This window comes from Scylla paramamosain, chromosome 8 (assembly GCF_035594125.1).
Source record: "Scylla paramamosain isolate STU-SP2022 chromosome 8, ASM3559412v1, whole genome shotgun sequence".
NCBI classification, from domain to species: domain Eukaryota; kingdom Metazoa; phylum Arthropoda; class Malacostraca; order Decapoda; family Portunidae; genus Scylla; species Scylla paramamosain.
Genome location: NC_087158.1, coordinates 17789540 through 17812039, shown reverse-complemented (window position 1 = coordinate 17812039; position 22500 = coordinate 17789540). Strand labels below are relative to the sequence as shown.

The following is a 22500-nucleotide window of genomic DNA, read 5'->3' as shown; positions in this document are numbered from 1 at the left end:
GGAGTCCTTCGAGCGTGTCGTCACATCACTTTGTCTTCTCCACCTCTGACTCTCACCTCTTGTTTGCCTTCCAACCCTCTCTTCCTTCTCCTCTACCTCTTCTATCTTTAACAGGTCTTCTCATGTATCTTTATTCTCCTCATTTCTTTCTCCTTTCCTTCATCCGTGTTCCCCTGTCTTCTTCTTCTTCTTCTTCTTCTTCTTCTTGTTCTTGTTCTTGTTCTTCTTGTTCTTCTTGTTCTTCTTCTTCTTCTTCTTCTTCTTCTAGTTCGTCTTTTTCGTGCGCTTCTACTCTTTCTACTCTTATTTTCTTTTTTTCTAATTTCCTTCTTCTATTTTTTTTTATCTTTCTTTCTTGTCCGCCATTAATTATACTTCTCAGTTTTCCCTTCTCAATTTTCCTTTGTCCTCGTCGTCGTTGTCCTCCAGTTTGTGTCCAACCGTTTTATTTCTTTATTATATGTGTTTGTGTCTATTTTCTCTGCCTTTCCATATTTATCCGTTTGTCTTTTCTTATACCATCTTCCCTTTCTCCTATTCTCCATCCTTATGCTTGTCCTGGTTCTCGTCCTCTTCTCCGAATCTTATTTCTTCTCCCCCCCGTCTCCTTCAAGCGCCGTCCCCCCGCTGTTCGCATCTTCCCATGACAGGCTGTAATTACCTAATGCCTCAAGGTAATGGCTCGGCTGATCCGTAATTTCTTCCCACCTTCATACTTCTTATCTTATGCGTCCCACTAGTAAAATTTGAACTCCTGCGCCATTACCTTGAATTAAGTATATATTTCTTCTCTGACACACACTGATCGCCATGGAGTTTAAAACGATGTGCTGAGGAGGGCCTTCATGCTTGCTCCTCCCTGAATCTGTGCAGCAACTTGCTGCTAACTTGCTTACCGCCTCTACACGAGCTGCACGGACCGGGCCAATAAGGCGGCACGCGCTGCGGCTGGCTATTGACCACCGTCACGGGCGGTCGTCAGAAGAGCGATTGCGCCCAACATGTTTGCGGACGCCAGCCATCCCAGTGATGAGCCGTCCTTACCCTCTCTTTGTGCTTCTATCAGCTGGCTGGAGTAAAGAGGATGGACCTGACTGCCCTTGCCCGGTGCCGCGGCCTCCCTCACCAATGGAACAACGATAGAAAAATATGGAACGGGCAGCAAAGCGGTAGGCAGTAATATCTTCAAGGCTCCTTTGATCCAGAGGGAAAGAAAGGCCACGTTGAAGGTGTTACTGGAGAACATTTACTCCTTGTCGTTGTGGTCGGCATCAAACGTATCCACTATTTATCTTACAGCCAAAGAATGTCAATAATGACGTAAAAAATACAATCTTGATATCTACCTTTTATTACAGTTTCCCTTATGAGGCTGCAAACATTTTTCCTACGCTTACCTGGGAGAAAGAGAGGGAGGAAAAGGAGAAGCGATAGTAGGTGAAGGAAGTAGCAAAGGAGGAAGAATGAGGAAAGAGGAGGAGGCCGGGCGTAGTTGTGAGGAGCGGGGATGGCAGGGTGACAAGATTGCTGCGTAGGAGAAAAGACGGCGGAGTGAGGGGTGGGGGGACTAGGGGGTGATGAGGAGGATGTCTGAGGAGGTGGAAGCAGAAGGGTGACGAGGAGAGGTGGCAGGGTGAGGGAGGCTGTATTGTGATGCAGCGGGAAGGGTTGTTGTGGTGGGGAGAGATGAAAGGGTGAATGGAGGTTTTAGTGAGGTGAGAAGTGGCTGGATGAGGGGATGATGTATTATGGTGAGGAGGAAGGGAGAGGGAAGTTTGTGATGAGGAAGGGGGAAGGGTGAGGGGAGAATGTGGAGTGGTGAGAAGGGTAAGGGATATTGGTGTGGTGTAGTGTGTAGTGAGTGAACGCCACACACTTTCAGGAGACCCCAAAAACTATTGTGATAACGTAGCCAGACAGAAGCTTCGTACTAGTCAAAAGTTTTCTTTGTGTACGTTAATACCAGTGGGAAACAAGCCAAGAATCTCCGGAAAACCCTGCTATCCTTCGTCCACCGTAAGTTATATCAACCACACACTTCCTCCCCCGCACACAGCAGTCTTTTTCCCAGCATGGTCTTCCCGGCCAGCACCAACAAGGAACACAACAACACTGCATCATGTCTGCTTCCACCCGTCACACACACACACTTCCTGGCCATTACGAGTACGTTGCCATTTCGAGCTCATTTCACCACCACCACCACGCCGCCTTACCTTACCCAAGTACACATAGACTAGACTTCCCCATCGTGGAGTCACAACATAATCCTCCCACGAACTAATATTATAGGTGATATCCGCACCCACATCGGCTCGCCATCAATGGCGGGAAGTGGTGGTGGTGGTGGTGGTAGTGGTGGGAGGGGAAATTAAAGAGATTTTAATGATTTTCATAATTCATCCGCAATGTTCAGGGTGATTATGATTTTTCAGTGAGAGAGAGAGAGAGAGAGAGAGAGAGAGAGAGAGAGAGAGAGAGAGAGAGAGAGAGAGAGAGAGAGAGAGAGAGAGAGAGAGAGAGAGAGAGAGAGAGAGAGAGAGAGAGTGCGTGGAAAATAAGTGGCTTACAGTTTTGAGTTAGAAATGGAGCTATAGTACATTTACGTGAATCGTGGAAACCATTGTGTTGTGATGCGAATAAATATGTGTCGGGAGTGATGAGTCGTACATATCGCGGTGCATTAAAGGAGAATGACGAAAGAGGCGGCACTGGGGAGAGGGAGAGGGAGGGGGAGGTGGAGAGAGAGAGAGAGAGAGAGAGAGAGAGAGAGAGAGAGAGAGAGAGAGAGAGAGAGAGAGAGAGAGAGAGAGAGAGAGAGAGAGAGAGAGAGACGGTCCAAAGAAAATGAATTAAAAAGAAAATTAGTAATTTCCAGTCGCGACGGTTACCGAACCGGTGGTAATCAAACATGAATTAAGGCCTGGGAGAATGTCATTATTATTATTATTATTATTATTATTATTATTATTATTATTATTATTATTATCATTATTATTATTATTATTATTATCATGTCATTATCATTATTATTAGTCATCATGATTATTACTTGCAACATTATTATTATTATCATCGTTATCGTGACCGCCCCCCCACTTCCCCCATTGTGCACAGGAGGCACCGCTAGTATTGACCCACAGCAGGAAGAAACCAGGACAAGAGTAAAATTCAACTCTTGCACTTTTCCTTTTTTTTTTTATCTATGGCGTAATGACAATCACTATCATCATCATCGACAATCACTATCATCATCATCATTAATGTGATTATTACTGTAAATATTAACCCATCATTACGTAGCACTAAGTGAGAGCACTAGAGTAATAAAAAGAAAAAAAAATTACAAGTCCCATAAATCAATGACGAAAATGAAAGAGTGAGTCAAGCAAAGAAAACGAGACAGAGGAAAGATGGACTGAATATTAATTTATAGATATGGGATTGGAAATTGAGTGGAAATCATTAGTGACGTTGCGCAGTTATTATTAGTTAAGTCTGGTGCTGTAATTGAAGCCTTAATCACAGGGAGACAGTAGGAGGCAAATATATCAGTAGGAACGAATTCCAGGAAGTCACCTTATGCTGGAGGAAGGATATTATTGAATACGATATATAAAGAAAACTGCGGCACCGATTTTAATGTGACGAAGTAATTTCCTTTGTGGGCCAGCGGGGTATTATAGGCAGCCTCCTTCACCACAATGCCTTCCGGTGGCTCCTTCCTCCACACCGCTGCCATGTCGCTTCCTTCCCAATACTCCTCCTTCCTTTTTATGCATCAGGAAAATCGACCAAGGGATTAAAAATAAAAAAAAGGTGCCATTCCCATAAAAATTAATCAGGAGTAGAAGAGAGTGAGAACCCAATCTATTTTCTAAGATAAGTAGAGATTTTTCTCATCAAACAGTTTAAATCATAGGCAGGAATGAGTAGAGATAAAGTACGAGAATTCCAGAGTTTATCAATACAAGGGATAAAGGGGTGAAGACAGTTCTTGCAGTAGTGAGGTGAACAAATTAGGCACACAAACATACATTCGACATGATTTCTCTACCCCGGAACCTCATAAACCTTGATTCAATTCAGCTTGCTCTCGTGGTGTCCAGGATAGAGGTAACTAACGAAAGGTAGTACATTTGCCTTCCATCATCCGAAACTCATGCTCTTTATATTTCTACTACGAATCATGCCAGATTTCTTCTACTTGCCAAAAACTTTTCCGTAAGTAGTATTAAAATCCTGCCAATTCATCCTCTCTTTGTGACTTGTGGCACCTAGCCAAATATCTCCAACAATTCTCCTTTCCCTTCTTTTCCCTTTATTTCATCAAGACAGATCCACTGCCATTTTTCCCTTAAAGCTGACCTTTCCCTCAGACCTTTCTTAAAAAACTTCACTCTGGATGATTCAGGGTTTGTCCCTTCCTCACCTCCTCCCTCTTCCATATTATGGTTGGTATGGTATGGTTCTTCCTAATGATGTTTCTTATCTCTCTCTTCTCTAGCCTAGATCTTCGCTTCCTTTCTTCTAGAATAATGTTTCGATTCTTTGAATTGTTGCATCTCTCACTATCTACTACCACCATTTCCATAGCTATTGTTATTCTGAACTTCCTAAATGCATATTTCTCCCTTCCCGAGACCTCGTTGCACAAAACTTTCCATTTACTCATTCCCCTCTTCTGTCCAGGAGTTAACCAGCAGCAGCTTTTTTTCATTCCTTATTGCTGGTAAATTTTGGCACTCCCCTTTCGTTTTTGTATGTCTTTCCCAGCCTACGACTTGAATTGCTTCACGACACACTAGTAACCATCAAGACATTAAAGATAAAATTAAACTGGATCCTTTACTTATTTCAATTTTTTGGGGGAACGGCATTATGAGCTGACTTGTTGTTTTTAGTTCACTTATGAACAGGGCTAATCACCCCCAATACATAAGAAAAAAAATCATATAGTAAAACTCTACAACCGGCTCCAGACACGGCAATATTCCACTGCAAGGCATGTTAATGAAGTCGAATACCTCATAAAACCATGTTTAAACCTTAAATAAACTCAGGGTTTCAAGATATGGTAGAACCAACAAATAATCTGTGTTCAGTGTCGCCTGAGGAGCGGGAATGGCAGGGTGGTAGAGAGTGGGGAGGGACGCGGCTTCCTGCTCCCGTTAGGCTTACAATATTAATAACAGTGGCTGCTCATAAGCATATTAGAACGGCTGACGGGGGGGGGGAGGGGACGGCAAGGGACTGAGGAAATGTATCGTGCAGACGACCATACGGGACAAAGGAGGGAGGCTGCGGCACAGGCTAGATAAGGGAGGCTAGGGGCTTATATCATATATTGACATTTTATTTCATTACCATTTATTGTTTCCGTTATGGGCAGAAATTGGCAGAATAGTGTGTGTGTGTGTGTGTGTGTGTGTGTGTGTGTGTGTGTGTGTGTGTGTGTGTGTGTGTGTGTGTGTGTGTGTGTGTGTGTGTGTGTGTGTGTGTGTGTGTGTGTGTTTTCATGGTATAAAGAACTTGCACACACGACTGGGTCTCGACTTCTTATAGACTTCTATCGCCTAACACCCCATCTCCTGGAGCATCGATCAACTTTTATCTGGTCGCCCGCATGGCCTCTATGCCTCCTTTACGCCATCAATCTGTGCCATTGGTGGTTCGCCTCTTGATCGCCTTCCCTCTCACAGAACACTCGGCACCTTTTTTTGGCATCCTTTTACCCTCTGAGCGTGCCACTTATCCTGCCACCTTTACCTGTTTCTTTTCCAAGCTTATGATGTATTACATGTCTTCCGTCTAATGGCGAAATTACGTAGTTTTCTCCATAGATTTTCTTCCATAAAGCACGTCAAGTCGGTACTCTCGTTAATGCACCTCCAAATATTGTGATAGTCTAGTCCAAGTATTTTTTTTAGCTTCCACACGTTTCCTTGCAGTGCAAATTAGAAATAGAGAGATCACTGCTTCTTTCCTATAAATTCTAGAATTGTTCAAGATACATTTTTGTTTTTACATTAGGTGTATTTCAAGAGATATTTATTGACCACCCTCTATTTATATGAAAAAAAAAAAAGATACTAAATTCGATAGGACGGCAAAATGCAATATTTTCATTTCTATTTATACTACTTTTCATTGAGTAAAAGATATTTTTCATCGTTGTTCTGTTATTATATAAAGATAACAACGCTTCCATTGAACTGCATACATAACTAATGGTCTCGTCAGATCTCTCAGTTGAGATAATCATAGTGTACATCAATATTAGATTTTCATTCCTTCTTTTCAGTGTAAAGCGTTGCAGACACCCTCATTATCCCCACAACAAGCACAGCATTGACGCTACCCATAGAGGTAACAAGAGAACCGCTCTTCATTGCGGTTTTGTCTTAATTATGTTGGGAGGTATAATTACATCATGCGGGTCAGCTTCCTGTGAGTCTTGCATTACAATACGCCACACTGGTGATGGCCGGATGCGGTTGTCAAACTTGTTTTGAATTATTAAATCAATAAGCAAATGAAGCTCATGTTTGTTATACAAGCCTCCTAAACACACGCACACACACACACACACACACACACACACACACACACACACACACACACACACACACACACACACAGGAACAATACAAGGGAATTAATATATTGTTCTACAAGAACTTCCAGGTACCCACCATTGTCCCTTTGAGGAGATTTTCACAAGTCATACACGTGAAAACATATTATGCTGCTGCAACCAGGTTTGTCCTTCATTCGTTTCCTGAAATATAATATAGTTTATGGTTGCCATACAACAAATCGGTATCACACCAATCAATTTTTTTTTTTTTTTTTTTTTTTTTTTGTGTGTGTGTGTGTGTGTGTGTGTAAATACTATTCAAATATAAAAGAAAGAATAATGAAAAATGTACCCACACATGGAAACCAAGGCTCTGACTCCCTCCCAGGAAGGGATCAGGAAATGTAATATCTGGAGGTCAACTTCCTTTCCCCTGGAACGACCGTCAAAAATGTCCTAATAATTCATATAACTTCCCCTACACTGATCTCGGAAACATTCCTCGCGGTCCCTTTTTGCCTGTTTTATCCTCATAGAGCGACTCAATGAATGCTTAGTGTTAATCTTGCGTAACGTATGCTGTTTCCTGCGTACATTAAAATAATCTATTGTCTATTTAATGACAATCGCCTCTTTTCTTAAGCGTTTCAGTTAATACCTTGCACACAGTCACCATAGATTGACAAGGCTTTAGGTTCCGTAAGGAGAGCAAAACACAAGTTAGGAATAAATAGCTTTGTAGAAAGAGCCACTTAGCTTACCGGTGAGAGGCAGCTAATAGGCGTGTTTAAGTTCAATCTCGGTCATGGCCGAGTTCATCTAACTTTCAGTAAACCTATAGAGGGTGACCTAACACCCAAAAATCTTTAAAGCTGTGTCTCACTCCCTTGCCTTCCTCTACTTTCATATGCTAAGATCACAAGTATGAAATTAATGCTCTATATGTTTTGCTTATAAGAAATATAAAATAATAAAATCAACACTTTCTGGATTATACATGTTTGTTATATTCACTGCATCATTCAGAAACACACACACACACACACACACACACACAGTGGAGAGAGAGAGAGAGAGAGAGAGAGAGAGAGAGAGAGAGAGAGAGAGAGAGAGAGAGAGAGAGAGAGAGAGAGAGAGAGAGAGAGAGAGAGAGAGAGAGAGAGAGAGAGAGAGAGAGAGAGAGACCTAAAATTATCAATAAATGGCATTTACAAATAACTTCCCGCGTCAGTTTTACCCGGCAAGCCAATAAAAGAAACAATGGCTGCCAACATTCGTCAAGCCGTGACTCTGATAACGAAACACAGGTAGTAAAGACGTCACTGGGATACCTGCAGGTATAACGTTTCCAGAAAGACCAGTAACAAAAATTATATATACTTATTGTTATATTTTCTGGAGGAAGAGATAAAAAGAGACAGGTGTTAGGGACTATAAGCGAAACTAGTCGAGAATAATTTCCCCCCATAATGCCTCTCTCTCTTTTTTCACCTCCATTTTCAACTTGTTAAAATTTCTCAACACTTATATTTTCTGTGATTTGAAGTCTAACCCCTTCGCTACTTTTCGGCACATTTTTCCTTAATCAATAATCAGTCTGGGACATTTCTTCTCGATCTGCCGCCATCTCTAAACACTAAACTGGCTAGAAACCACAAAATCTATTCTTTTACATCCGTCTTTCTTGTAGATATTAATATAGATTTTATTCATTGTGTTCAGTCCTATGAATTGTTGCATATTGCAGTGAAAGGGTTAAACTGCCCTAGGAGGAACTAACTACTGGATCTACTTTTATTGAGGCGCTGCTCTAATGTAACATGCGAATGAAAACACAGAAAGCCAACTGTTTTTGCTTTTGGCTCACTAAACACTGGTGCTTGTCATTACCTTTAAACAGATTTGGTTTTGCAACGCTCTCCATATTTTCTATTAGATGTATTGCACTGAAAGTACTGCTGTCATTAAAATCTCATTGCCGCTACCCTGTATACAACTGAGATCTGATAAAAAAAAAAAAGTGCTTATATACTCGCAGTCATAAGGAATTTCAAAGTCACGATCAGAAAGAACGAGTATGCTTACACAACCATGACGTATACATAAATAATCAAGAAATTACGTTTATGACTATGAACTATACCTACACGACTAGAAAATGTACTTGAACTCAAATTATGGTAGGACGACAAGACGATAGAGATTTCTTACAAAGGAGTGTGACTCGTTATTCCGCATATTGCAGTGCTTCCAGTTAAGACACTAGAAGCATATCGATTACAGTATTAGACGTTCGAGAGCTCTGTGTCATCTCCAGTAACCTAAGACACATACAAACATAAGATACAATTTTACGAGCGAGCATAGTTAAAAAGCATAGTCACCTCAGTATTTAAATGTAGAAGTCTTCCCTTAATGTGGTAACTCTACTTTTATGTTTTATCTTTGATTGCATCTTGAACTTCTCCATCTGTTTCTGATTACTGAAGGAGACACAAAGACGTCAGAACCTCTAAGGAAGGTTGCTACTGACTTCGCATGTTATACACCCTTCTTTGTGAAATTAAAATTCTTCACGGACATACTTTGCCTGGTGTGAGACTATTTTATTGTGCATCTTTTTTCTCACAACTTGCGTTTCATTTTTCTTTCGGAAAATATCGGAGAAATATGATACTGAGACATCCTTTCTGATAGTATTCATTACCCATCGACAGCCTTTTGTAAGAAATCTCAGTGCAAAACAGTCATTGAGGTATTGAAGGGGATTGTGCGTTGAGTGAAGTGCTTTTGGAAACTTCCAGCAAAAAAGATCATGAAAGAATATAGGGATAATCTTGGGATCATGAAATTACATCTGTTCTCGCGACACAACCTGCTCAAAATAATATGCTAGATCCATGACAACAGTGCATGATTTTTACACCTCCCTTTTTCTCCCCGCTTCACCTCCCCCCTCTCTCTCTCTCTCTCTCTCTCTCTCTCTCTCTCTCTCTCTCTCTCTCTCTCTCTCTCTCTCTCTCTCTCTCTCTCTCTCTCTCTCTCTCTCTCTCTCCCATGAATATTTATTCAAATCGGATTTTTTTTTGCATATTTTCATGGAAAGCATTTTCTTAATACCTCTTCCTTTCTCTTTAACGTTTTACATTTTTATTGTCTTCACCAACATATGCATTTTTTTCGTGCCGCTCGTACTCAAACCTATTTTCCGTTTTCCTGGTGCCTTCTTTCCCCATTTCGACAATGACCGAGCTCCAGAAATAATGATACGAAAAATATGCCACAAAGTTTCCGTGCACAAAACATCAGTAGTCGTCATAGGCGTTCATCAAACAGCAGCGTTACACATTGGAGAACAGCATAGACTGATGATAAACAGGGATTTACCGTGTTAGTGTTTACTTTGATAAGTAGTTTAGGTATGTGCCCCGTAGAGAAGGTCTTCCTCTATATTACTGTTACTAATAGTACTACCAGCAAAATGCCTTGATAGGTGATGAACATCTGTCACTACACACCCAGTGCAGAATACTATTACCAACTTCGAACCGCTATAACTCATTGCGTAGTCATCATACCTGCTGGGCCGCCATCTTGACCACAAATAAGTGTCCGCTGAACGCCATCCCGGAGGAAGTGAGTGGAGCAGATCGGATGCACTTCGGTATTGCTTTGGTTCCATGTTCCGTTACCATTCAATACTTGAACGATAAATGAAAATTCAAGCAACATACAAAGATTTGTATAACTCAGAAAGGTTTCATATGCATGAACTGACAATAGTAACGGCAACAATAATAACAGTATTAGGAGACATAGTAATAACATTATAGAAGCAGCATTATGATAATAGTTGTGATCATAATGAGTAGAAAACTCTCCTTCACAAAGCCTTTCTCCTGTCAACAGTGCGGGAAAGCAGGCCAAGTTGGCGGATACGCTGGGCAGAGCCTAAGACAACGAAGGGGAGAGCTAAATGAGTATTCAACTACATGATAATTTTCACATCCTATAGCAAGGCCACTATTAAATTACTAAAGAATGAAGAGGAGAGGAACAAGGAAATATGTAACCTAAGTAAATCTGATTACCGAATGCCATTTTCTTAGGGCAGAGCAATGGATTTACGTTGTTATATTTGATATTTGACGAAAATCATAATAGCTGGATTCAATTAAGTATTAAAAGGAAATTAAGTGCAATTCCTTATAATATATTTAACAATTCTAAGATCTATATACGACGCAGGAAGGCAAGGGACGGCAGCTCTTCCCAATCCACCAACCTAACCTGGCACCCTACCCAGCATCTCTGCCGTGACCGACGGTCTAACAAGTGTGCAAATTATATATATATATATATATATATATATATATATATATATATATATATATATATATATATATATATATATATATATATATATATATATATATATATATATATATATATATATATATATATATATATATATATATAAATGAACATCAATGTCTAAGTAGAAAATATACGATATACGAAGAAAATTCAAAAGAAAAAGAAAAATTATAGAACATACGTGTGCGCTGCGATACACACACACACACACACACACACACACACACACACACACACACACACACACACACACACACACACACTTTATACTAAAGCTGAGAGTTTTCCCCCATGTTCGCCTTCTCCCTTACGGAAATCGCCTTCCACCGCTGGAGTCATCCCGGGGATCAGGCAGCAGAGCAGGGCTGTCTTTGAGCCTTCTCCCTAGCCACAAGTTCCCCTTTTCTCTACCTTTTACTCTCCGGCTCTGCGGCTCAACATCTCAAAAGATTATTTCCTTTCACGTAGGTGAGAAAAAAATTTTCAGTATAAGCCACTGGACTCGAAAGTTAAACTTTAAGACAGAAAACACCAAAGCAAGAGTTTCACTTTGTTGAGAAAGTTCGATGTCAAGAAGTTTTACTTGAATATATTATTCGGGTCGTGAATCTCTTAACGACATTTTTCCCGACGTATGTGTGTGTGTGTTTATATATATATATATATATATATATATATATATATATATATATATATATATATATATATATATATATATATATATATATATATATATATATATATATATATATATACACACACACGCACACACACACACTGAGATCGTGTACCTTTTACGATCGTATCTCAAAAAGATGGATCGTTACTTATCCTCTATGTAGTGACGAAACTTAGAGTAATTATGCACATATAATGGCGAAACATGCGTTCATACACATACAAACTGATCAGGTATGCGCTTAAATATGCACTTCCATACAAGGAAATAAACATTTACAATAATAATGATTATTAACACCTTAATTATTTCAACTTAATAAATTTAGCAGTATAACTGACTTTTCTGTAATATCCAAGTAAGTTTACTTCCCATAAAACATGTCATGGAGTCAGTCCTCTTTATAAACAATTGAATTAAAGAACACAATTCACGAAGCAATCACGCACAGCTGTCCAGAGATCCCTGGCCACCAAGTTAAGGCCAGGCCATCCACAGGCTAGTCCGTTGCACATATGAGTGCGTGACTGCCTATGCTCCTTATGGTTATCATAAGGTCAGTGAATAAATGAAATCTTTAATATAGCAGGTACATTATTTTTTATAATATACCAGAATTTTCCATGAATATCCTTTACACTCACAGGAAAAAAAAAAAGTTACGAATATGCACTCAGAAAAAATAATAAAATTTGCATATGCATATATGTAAATGGATAATTATCCTAAGCCTAGTAATGACCACAATAATGGAGTTGAAATAGGAAAGACGCAATAAATAGGACGATTCGTATTCAACGCATGACAAAAAAAACTTTTGGTCATATTTTTATATTTATCTTTAATGGTGATAGCTATTGAAATGTTATCTGTAAATATGCATAAGTTAGTGAGCTGTGGAGAGGAATGAGGGTGGACGAGTACAAACAACATGAAGTGAACACAACTTGAACACAACTGACTGATGGCGATAAAGCAACACAACGAGAGATTACTATGAATAAATTCATTAGTACTCAAAATATGTTCTGGTAGAGAGAATTTCTTTTAATACAAAAAATGAAGCTATAAACCCTATTTCGATTTAATAATTAATCACTAGTATTTTGTCTTACGATCGACATCTACGAGTGTATTTGATTCACGATGGCCAGAATTTCAGTGACAAAATCTCAGAATTGCTCCACACACTAGAAATAAAATAAAATGAAATAAAATAAAATAAATAATCACCTGTGCAGTTTAGTTGAGTGAATTACTTTTATGTATTTAGTAAGAAGAAATTCGTAAGTCGTGTAGAATAGGAATGATTTATGAGCGAGAGAGACCTGGGGAAGTTCTCAAAGATCATAAATCGATCTCCGTGCAGAATGAGAATGTGACTAAAACCAATTATCTCGTTCAAGGCAAGATGATGAGAGTACATGGAGATGAGAAGACAAGTGGAGGTTATTCATAGTATATATATATATATATATATATATATATATATATATATATATATATATATATATATATATATATATATATATATATATATATATATATATATATATATATATATATATATATATATATATATATATATATATATATATATATATATATATATATATATATTGATACATGTATTTGTGTGCAAATATCATAAATCAAATCTTCGAAATGAAAATGTAAATCAATATTAACTACTGACTTAAATTGGTGATGTAATTATGTAAATGTTCATTCTCAGAACAACTCCCAGTGCAACGAATGCCTTGAAAATTATGTTAGTAATTTGTTTGTGTTTGTTGTTACTCTGAAAGAAGAGCTGGGAACATCGAGTGACCAGAAGACATCACCAGTACCTCGTCGACACCACCAGTACCCAGTGAACATAACCAGTTCCCAGTAGACACCACCAGTACCCAATAAACAAACCACCAGTAAGAAATAAATATGACCAGTAACAGTAAAAATCATCAGTACTCAGTAAACATAACCAGCACGTAGCCCACCACCACCACCAGTGCCCAGTAGACATCACCAGTACACAGTAAACACATTCAATCAGTACCTAATAAACAAATCACCATTAAGAAATAAATATGACCAATACCCAGTAAACATACGCACTAGTACCCAGTAGACACCACCAGTACCCAGTAGACACCACCAGTAGTCAGTATATTGGGATTTATTTATTGCTAAAGAAAAACGCTACGTGAATGACGGGTACCACTCTTCCACATCCAATCCTCCTCCCAGTCATACTCGTACAACTTCCAGCAGCACAGACAATAAATGTGTTTAGCCAATCAGCCAATCAATCGGCTATCCTTTCTGTGAGTAGACAATGCAATTAACCAATTAGGAAAGAGAAACAAAGGGTCAACCAGAATGCTCCACCATCCAACCAATCAGAGCCGAGGGTCATCCAGCGAGCACCGCGCGGCGATCATGGAAGGAAGCTTTCATGAAAACATTCCCGGCATTCCGTGACCAGGCGTGATTACACATATTACATTATGAGAGAGAGAGAGAGAGAGAGAGAGAGAGAGAGAGAGAGAGAGAGAGAGAGAGAGAGAGAGAGAGAGAGAGAGAGGAGAGAGAGAGAGAGAGAGTGAGAGAGAGAGAGAGAGAGAGAGAGAGAGAGAGAGAGAGAGAGAGAGAGAGAGAGAGAGAGAGAGAGAGAGAGAGAGAGAGAGAGAGAATGAATAGATACAACACTGATTTTGAAATATTTCCAGATAAATGGCACAAATAAATTAATTATTAAAGTAAAATCCTTGAGAAGCTTGCCTAAACCTCAACACTGGAATGGAGACAGCACCTCGTACAACATTCTCTCTCTCTCTCTCTCTCTCTCTCTCTCTCTCTCTCTCTCTCTCTCTCTGACACACACACACAACGCTGAATACCAGGACACTTCTCGCTGCCCTAACCACGAGAGCAGAGTAATTAATTGCATGTGTTACGGGCCGCGGATGTTGGAAGCCACCGCCAATTCGTAGGAAGAGGCAAGGCTCAAGTGGCCGCCGAGGGTTGCTGGATATTGCTTGGGCGAGGCTAAGAGAGGCGGTGGGGATGCTCGGGTGGGAGGAGGACCAGCGCTCCCTTGGCCCAGTGTGGGAATTAGTTGTGTGGTGGGATGGGATGGGCTCGTGGGGTGGACTGAGGATGAGGGAAGCCGACGGCATGGTAGGGAGTGGCTTTGTGCACTGGAATGTGATTTGATGGGTTGTGTGGCGTGGTGTGCTGTGGTGTGGCGTGGTGTGCTGTGGTGTGACAGTGTGTGGTGGTAGAGAGTGGTATGAAGTGGTTAGTTAGCAAGGTGTAGCGCCGCGATATACACAAAGTGAAGCATCGGCATGAGGTGAGGAGCAATGCGTGATGTAAAGCAGTGTCACGGGTGATGGGGATGCAGGACCTTGCTCACTCACGCAAGGCGCAGTTATCAGGTGCGTGGTCAAGGGAAAGTAATGTTGAGCATGGGCGTTTGCTCTTTTCTTTTCTGTCACAAAATTCTGTCATCCATATGGAGCCACTTCAGTTTTGACTGATAAATTGCCATTTGATCTTCAGCTTCATATACAGCTCATCACAGCTGCACACAGAGAAGAATCGTCTCTTCAAGCTACCCTCGATGCTATTTTAAACTGACATTATTCCTACACTTTTCTGAAATATTGAAGTTGAAGTCCCTTGAGAGCCATTTTGGGAACCACTGTTTTAATGGGAGGGTGAAGGGTCTCTCAGTGGCGCGAGGGGACGCGGATATATGGCCTTCCCTTCCTATACGTATCGGCCGAACACAAGATGGCTTTCACCAAATGGCTTTTTAGTGTTGTACTACGCAACACTTGGGTGCTCCTCTTAAACATTTTTCCCTGAGGGTCATTATTTTAGAGTTAGCTGTGAGACGGTGCCGTTGTTCGTCTCCATATTTATCACCGTCAATGGCCTGTACGAGTTCACTGAAGGACAATGACCTCCCACAATCTTTTCCATTCATCTATCGCTACCGGCTTACCTCAACTTTTGATTGTTATTTATCTTCTTTTACCATCCATAATTCGTTTTTTTTTTTATTGTCCATATGTTATCTGTACGGTATTTGACGTGCTCATATCAAAGGTTATAAAAAAAAATATGCATTTAGTAATTAATAAAATGTGTATATACCAGACTAAGTTTATCTCCGTAGCTCACTTCTCCACACCCCTGATCCTTCTCCTCCTCAGGCTGCACCATATCAACAGTCCCTCAGCGCGCTTCATGGCAGCTCGCCACCACCTCATCTTCCTTTCCCACACCTATATAAATCCTAAGTTCTTGGTCTCTTGCCAAACACGCACTTGTTGCTGTCATCATTAGAAGCGAGGGCGGAGATCGTCTGCATGAACAGAGATCGTGGAGGCGAAAGGCTGCCAGTAGTAGAGAATATGTAATGGCGGAGGTTTTACGGCATAAAAAATCCTTATTACTTGTTTGAGACAAAAATAAAGAATGTTATACTCTGAACGCAAATCATGACTCATTTTTTTTTTTTTTTTTTTTGGAGGGGCAGGATAGTGAAACAGGTGACTTTTTTTTTTATATTAGAGATACACTGTAGAAGAATTTCTTCTTTTCAACTGTGATAAACTTAAATACATGAAGTGCAGGCGTTGCATCTATAAGTAAAGCTTATAGGTAAACGACAGACTTTGAAAACTGTAATCTGTTAAGGCCATCTGCGCCATGTGTCTGCTGCCCACTGTCACGCGGAGGACTCTAAGAGAGCTTACGGGCTGACGCCCTCTAGTCCGGCTCGAGTGAATAGTCAATGAAGAGAGAGAGGATTAATCGTAGAAACGTGGAGTAGCGGCGTGTCCCTCATCGTGATACCATCTGACGGCATGGCCAGAGTTTCAAACAATTCCCATGACGTAGCAGTATTTTATCTCGTAGTTTTCTTTACTTTTCCAGCAATTTTCTCTTACTAATTACGTTCCGCGCAGAGGGCTGAGGGAGAGGAAAGGATGAGGCTGGGATAAACTGTCTTATTTGCCTCCATTTATCTGCAATGCACGACGGAAATACCAATATAGATGCAACACATTTCGGGGCATTTTAGGGATTCGCTCTCATATTGCTGTTTCATTGTCACCAATCTCCCTCTTCACATACGTCTTCCTTGTATATACCCAAAAATTGTGTTCACATACATGTTACAATTGGATGCAGTACAACGATATGTAGTGTACCATATCTTCGCACTCAATTTTGAGACAGAAAACACAACCCTGAAGAGTGTTTCCTGATCCACAGCCTCCCATTGCTCCTCTCAGGGCACGCCCCAGTATCGGCAATACTGATGCCATCGTTTACTTTCTCATTTTCTGTGTCCCTCTTCCTTCTCCTTCCTTTCTCATCCTATTCCTCGCCTCGCCTTTTCCCCTCTTCTTCCGATTTCTTATCTTGCTGCTGCTGCTGCTGCTGCTGCACCTCCTCCTCCTACTACTACTATTGCTACTACTACTACTACTACTACTACCAGACCATCACCACAACAACTACTTAAAACTAATATACTTATTACACAGTGCATACACGCACATGCGCGCACACACACACACACACACACACACACACACACACACACACACACACACACACACACACACACACACACACACACACACTCGCACACATTCTCGTTTCCGTCCTTCCTTCTTTCCTCTCTCCCTTCTATACTTTACTTTCCTTCAACCTTCCTCCTCTTCCTTCCATTTCCTCAAGACGAATGGCGACTTTTGTAATCTCCAGGAATCTCTCTCCTCCGTATCCACCCTCGCAGACTGACCTTCATTTTTCCCCGGCCATGTCCCACTTCCTGCCCATACGCCCCTGCACCCCTGCCACCCCTGCCCCCCCTGCCTTCCCCTGCCCGTGTATCCACCTACACTGATCTTTTCTCCGATGTTCCTCCTCCTCCATCTTTGCCTAGTTCAGATCAGTTTTTATTTTTTCTGTGTTAAATTTTAGGATGAAGGAATACGGTGTGGTGTGGTGTGGTGTTAAAGCGTGTGTGTGTGTGTGTGTGTGTGTGTGTGTGTGTGTGTGTGTGTGTGTGTGTGTGTGTGTGTGTGTGTGTGTGGGGTTGTTGTTACTGCTGCTGTACCATGAACGGATTTCCCGGCTGCGGTTGAAAGTTTACACACACACACACACACACACACACACACACACACACACACACGAAAAGGAAATGAAATGCGGTAGATAAAAATATGTAGTGAGTTATATTTCCCAACCAGAAAATATATCCTGGAGATTAAAGGAGAGAGAGAGAGAGAGAGAGAGAGAGAGAGAGAGAGAGAGAGAGAGAGAGAGAGAGAGAGAGAGAGAGAGAGAGAGAGAGAGAGAGAGAGAGAGAGAGAGAGAGAGAGAGAGAGAGAGGGGGCGAGTTGTACATTGATACTCGCCTTGTAATGCAGTGAAAAATTTTAGTTAAATTCTGAATATTTTCCTTTATTTTGAAACATTCTCTTCCTCCCTTTCCTCCTCCTCCTCCTCCTTTTCACTCCCCCCTTCTCCTCCTCCTCTTCCTTCTTCCATTATATCTCCTCTCCTCCTCCTCCTCCTCCTCCTCCTCCTCCTCCTCCTTCCATTATATCATCTCTCTCCTCACTCCTCCTCCCTCCCTCCTCCTCCCATTATATCTGATATTCCTCTTCCTCTTCTTCTTCTTCCTCCTCCTCCTCCTCCTCCTCCTCCTCCTTGTCCTCCTCCTGCAAAATCCTCTATGTCTCATTCCCTCTCTCATTCTCCAATTATGTTATGCCCTTCAGCTTCCACGGTGGAATATTCTGGAAAGTCTTCTACAGAGAATCCTCAATGGTAATTTCATGTTCTCCCTGTCAGTTCTTTTCCTTCCCGATGCTGGTTCTGTCCACTGTCTTGTCTATCGTGCATGGAACAAATTTATCATATGTGGAGAAGCTCAACACACACACACACACACACACACACACACACACACACAGCTTACAAGAACAGTATTAAATTCGTATGGAGAGATATTCGTCTCATTATTATATTCGTTAATCCGTAATGCCTCTCAGCCCAATGCAATACACATCCCATTCTCTACTGTGCCTTACGTTTAAACTGACTTCTCTCATAAAATAACTGGATTCTTGTCTTCTTTCTTCCCCACTTTGTTACTTGCACTTCCTTCTGTCAGAAGTGAAGAGACGCCTATAGAACAGCAACAATAATTGAAGCAATAACAGCCTTTAAAAAGAGCAGCACTTCCACCACCACCACCACCGCCGCCACCACCACCACCACCACCACCCCTCTTCCTACTACTACTACTACCCTACTACTACTACTAATAATGCTACCACTGCTACTACTACCACTACTACTACTACTACTACTACTAATACTACTACTATTGTTACTAATACAACAACAGCTACTACCATTATTACCGTTGTTGCTGTTACTACTACTACTACTATTGTTACCACTACTATCACCAACACTACTACTATTACTGCTACTACTACCACTACTATTTTATGTAAGAGGGGAGTTCAGGTCAAAGGCAACAAAACTCAAAAACGAGTCCCACTCCTTTAAAGAGAGAGAGTCCGAAATCAAGTCCAAAATTGCATTGCCAAGTGTCCTGAAACCTTCCTTTTTAAAGAACACCAGTAAAAGAAATGAGAGATTAAGGATAATGATTAAGTCTTTCACTAACGAGGTGGACAGAAGAGGGATGAAAGAAAGCCTTAGAGAGTTAGCAAGGTCAGAGGAGCAGGTAGTGTAAAAATAGCAAAAGAACATAAAAAGGAGATACAATCTTGCGGCGTAGAGAGAGAGAGTTTGAAGAAGCCTAATTAAAGGAGAGGAGTTGATGAATGAAAATGCTTTCTGAATTTCCCTTGTTTAAAAGAGCTGGGCGAGTGGAACATTGTATCTTGTATTCTTATATACTACTGCTGTTGCTACCATCACCACCACCACCACCATCACTACCGCCGTCACCGCCGCCGTCGCCGATATTACTTCTACTGCCGTTTCTATTAACGCATACCAAGGAAGGGAAATTAGCTGACATGGTTTGATGACTATGATATTTTACGGCTACATGGACAGTAACATGGAAATAAGAGAAACAGATGAAGATGTGGCTTAATTAACTTTTCACATTTACATGCACATGAACTGAGGTGGCCGTTTACATACCACAGGCTGTCACTTCCAATAGTACGTAAGAGAATATGACGCGCAGTTCTCTCTCTCTCTCTCTCTCTCTCTCTCTCTCTCTCTCTCTCTCTCTCTCTCTCTCTCTCTCTCTCTCTCTCTCTCATTGGTTTCCGTGGCAAAAAAAAAAAGAAATAGGTAAAGAAAAACAACCTCGCAAAATACAGAATCCCAAGCTCTAATGACGTGCGTGGGTGAGTGCAAGCGACAAATATCGTGGTTATTTATTTGTTAATTTGTTCATGTCCGTGTGTGGGATGGCAGGGGTTGGCTCATCGAGCAAGCTGAGCCTATCTGGTCTGCAAATGGCGCGGGTCAGATCAGATCAACTTGCCTCCAAGGGATGAAAAATTGCAAACAAACCTCATCAAACTTTTCTCAGTCCTAATTGAATACGGTCACACATAACAGTATCCTAACACTTTAATTGCTAATCTCCTTGTTTGATGGTATGCTAGATGATCTGTGCGTCTGTCCGTGCTTGTCTTTTGTTAGCATATGCATTGTGTCTGGCAAGATGCTGGAGCCTCCCCGTCAGTGTGTCAGTGTTGGCCTGGCTGTCTGTCTACCTGTCGGGCTGGATGATCAGATTTTTATCTTATTTCTTTTTTTGTTTGTTTATTCCTCTCTCTCTCTCTCTCTCTCTCTCTCTCTCTCTCTCTCTCTCTCTCTCTCTCTCTCTCTCTCTCTCTCTCTCTCTCTCTCTCTCTCTCTCTCTCTCTCTCTCTCTCTCTCTCTCTCTCTCTCTCTCTCTCTCTCTCTCTCTCTCTCTCTCTCTCTCTCCAGCGCGCACACATTTATCCTTATTGATCAAGAGTGGGTCCGAGAAGATTTGATCCCCATCTGCTCCATGACCTAAACCACGTACGTACTCCTGGGAGGAAATAATTTGATGACGAAACAACCTCAATTCTCAAAATTACCAACTCCTGATCGACTTCTTTACTTTCACCCAATGTAAGTTTCTCTTAGTTCATTTCGTCACTTTTTTTTTTTTTTTCATCACAACGGTACGAGTTACATTCCCTAGTCTAAAGCAATGAGGTTACAGTGCGTCCCCATACGTCATGATGTGATCATCCTTACTCTTTTATGGAACAAAAACCATAACTTCATAATTCAACATGGACACTGAGCGACCGTAAAACGCTTTCCGCCAAGCCTCTCTGCTCCTTCTCGCAACCAGGCCTCTTTCTCGCCGGCGGCACATACACCTCAACTCGGTGTCTGTTCCCTCGCTCGTGAAAATCCCCTCCAGAATTTGTGACCCTCAAAAGTTTTAATGCTTCGAGCCGGGACCCAAAAGGTTGTGAATTTTTTTGTTAAAGAGACAGACTCGCCCTAGTTTGCATATTGAATTCCCCAGACGTTAAATTGAATTGGTGTTGCAGAGAAGCGTTTGAGTGTCGGAAGCAGACTTCTCGTCCCCCGCACACTTGACCCTCTCTCTCTCTCTCTCTCTCTCTCTCTCTCTCTCTCTCTCTCTCTCTCTCTCTCTCTCTCTCTCTCTCTCTCTCTCCTGCCATGACTAGCCACGGATGGCCTCTTACTTTCACCTCATTTTCTTCGGCACATTTGCATCACTCAAGGAGCAAAACGACAAACAAGCAACATTAATGTATAATTAATATATACATTTGAAAACACAGGCTAATCAAACATGATTAACGCTGTTCTTTCATGGAAAATTTACCAATTTTTTGTGCAGTAATTCATACACACTGTCTCCTAAAAGAATTATTATTTCCGGATAATCAAAATATGATGTTTAACGTCCACATTACAGTATGTACGAATTCAAAGTAATTTTGAAAAAAATACTCCGCCAAAACGTAAATTTTTACCTGTCACATCGCTAGTTAATTGGGTTTAAAAATTAAATCTTCAAGAATTATGCCTGCGGAATACAGAAACACGCTGCTAAAGTAATAGGTGAATCCTGATTATTACCACAACTTTTTTTTTTTTTTTTTTGACTCACCAAACATCCACGTGCACCCTACCAGAGAGAGGTGATTTTGTTCTTGTAATTTCGTAACGGGGAAAAAAAAAAAAAAAAAAAAATCCGTAATATATTCGACAACTAAATTTTTTAACGTTATTTTTTCCTCCAGACGTTAGACTCGCTTATAATTATTTGACAGACATTGGTATAATAAACTCCTCGATTATGTTTAGTAAATTATATAAATAAAAGAAATTACCTGCACTAAACTGGAGGCGTGCCGCGCGGGCCCTGAGGGACCTAACTTTCCTGGTTACTTTTGATTGGCCTCGGGTGGTCCCCGCAGCGTGCCTTGCCGCCCATCAAACTATTCTTTATCACATTATTTTATCTATCCTTCATGTATTTACTTATTTTCAGTCGTTCACCAAGAAACACGTTAGACAAAAGGCAGTCGTGTGTGTGTGTGTGTGTGTGTGTGTGTGTGTTTATATATATATATATATATATATATATATATATATATATATATATATATATATATATATATATATATATATATATATATATATATATATATATATATATATATATATATATATATATATATATATATATATATATATATATATATATATATATATACTCGTATATATATATATATATATATATATA

The 22500-nt window shown here is 40.6% G+C and overlaps 1 protein-coding gene across 7 annotated transcripts in view; it reads right to left on the bottom strand.

Moving 5' to 3' along the window:
* LOC135102892 (uncharacterized) overlaps window positions 1–22500 on the bottom strand; it is a 245360-nt gene that overhangs the window by 187411 nt on the left and 35449 nt on the right. For 6 of the 7 annotated variants that reach the window (XM_064008512.1, XM_064008509.1, XM_064008510.1 and 3 more), the window contains exon 3: window positions 10159–10281. The exons of the other annotated variant lie outside the window; for it this stretch is intronic. In XM_064008512.1, coding sequence (XP_063864582.1) covers window positions 10159–10262 — 104 coding nt within the window. In that variant the 5' untranslated portion in view covers window positions 10263–10281. The remainder of the gene's footprint in view (window positions 1–10158; window positions 10282–22500) is intronic. 7 annotated transcript variants of the gene reach the window in all.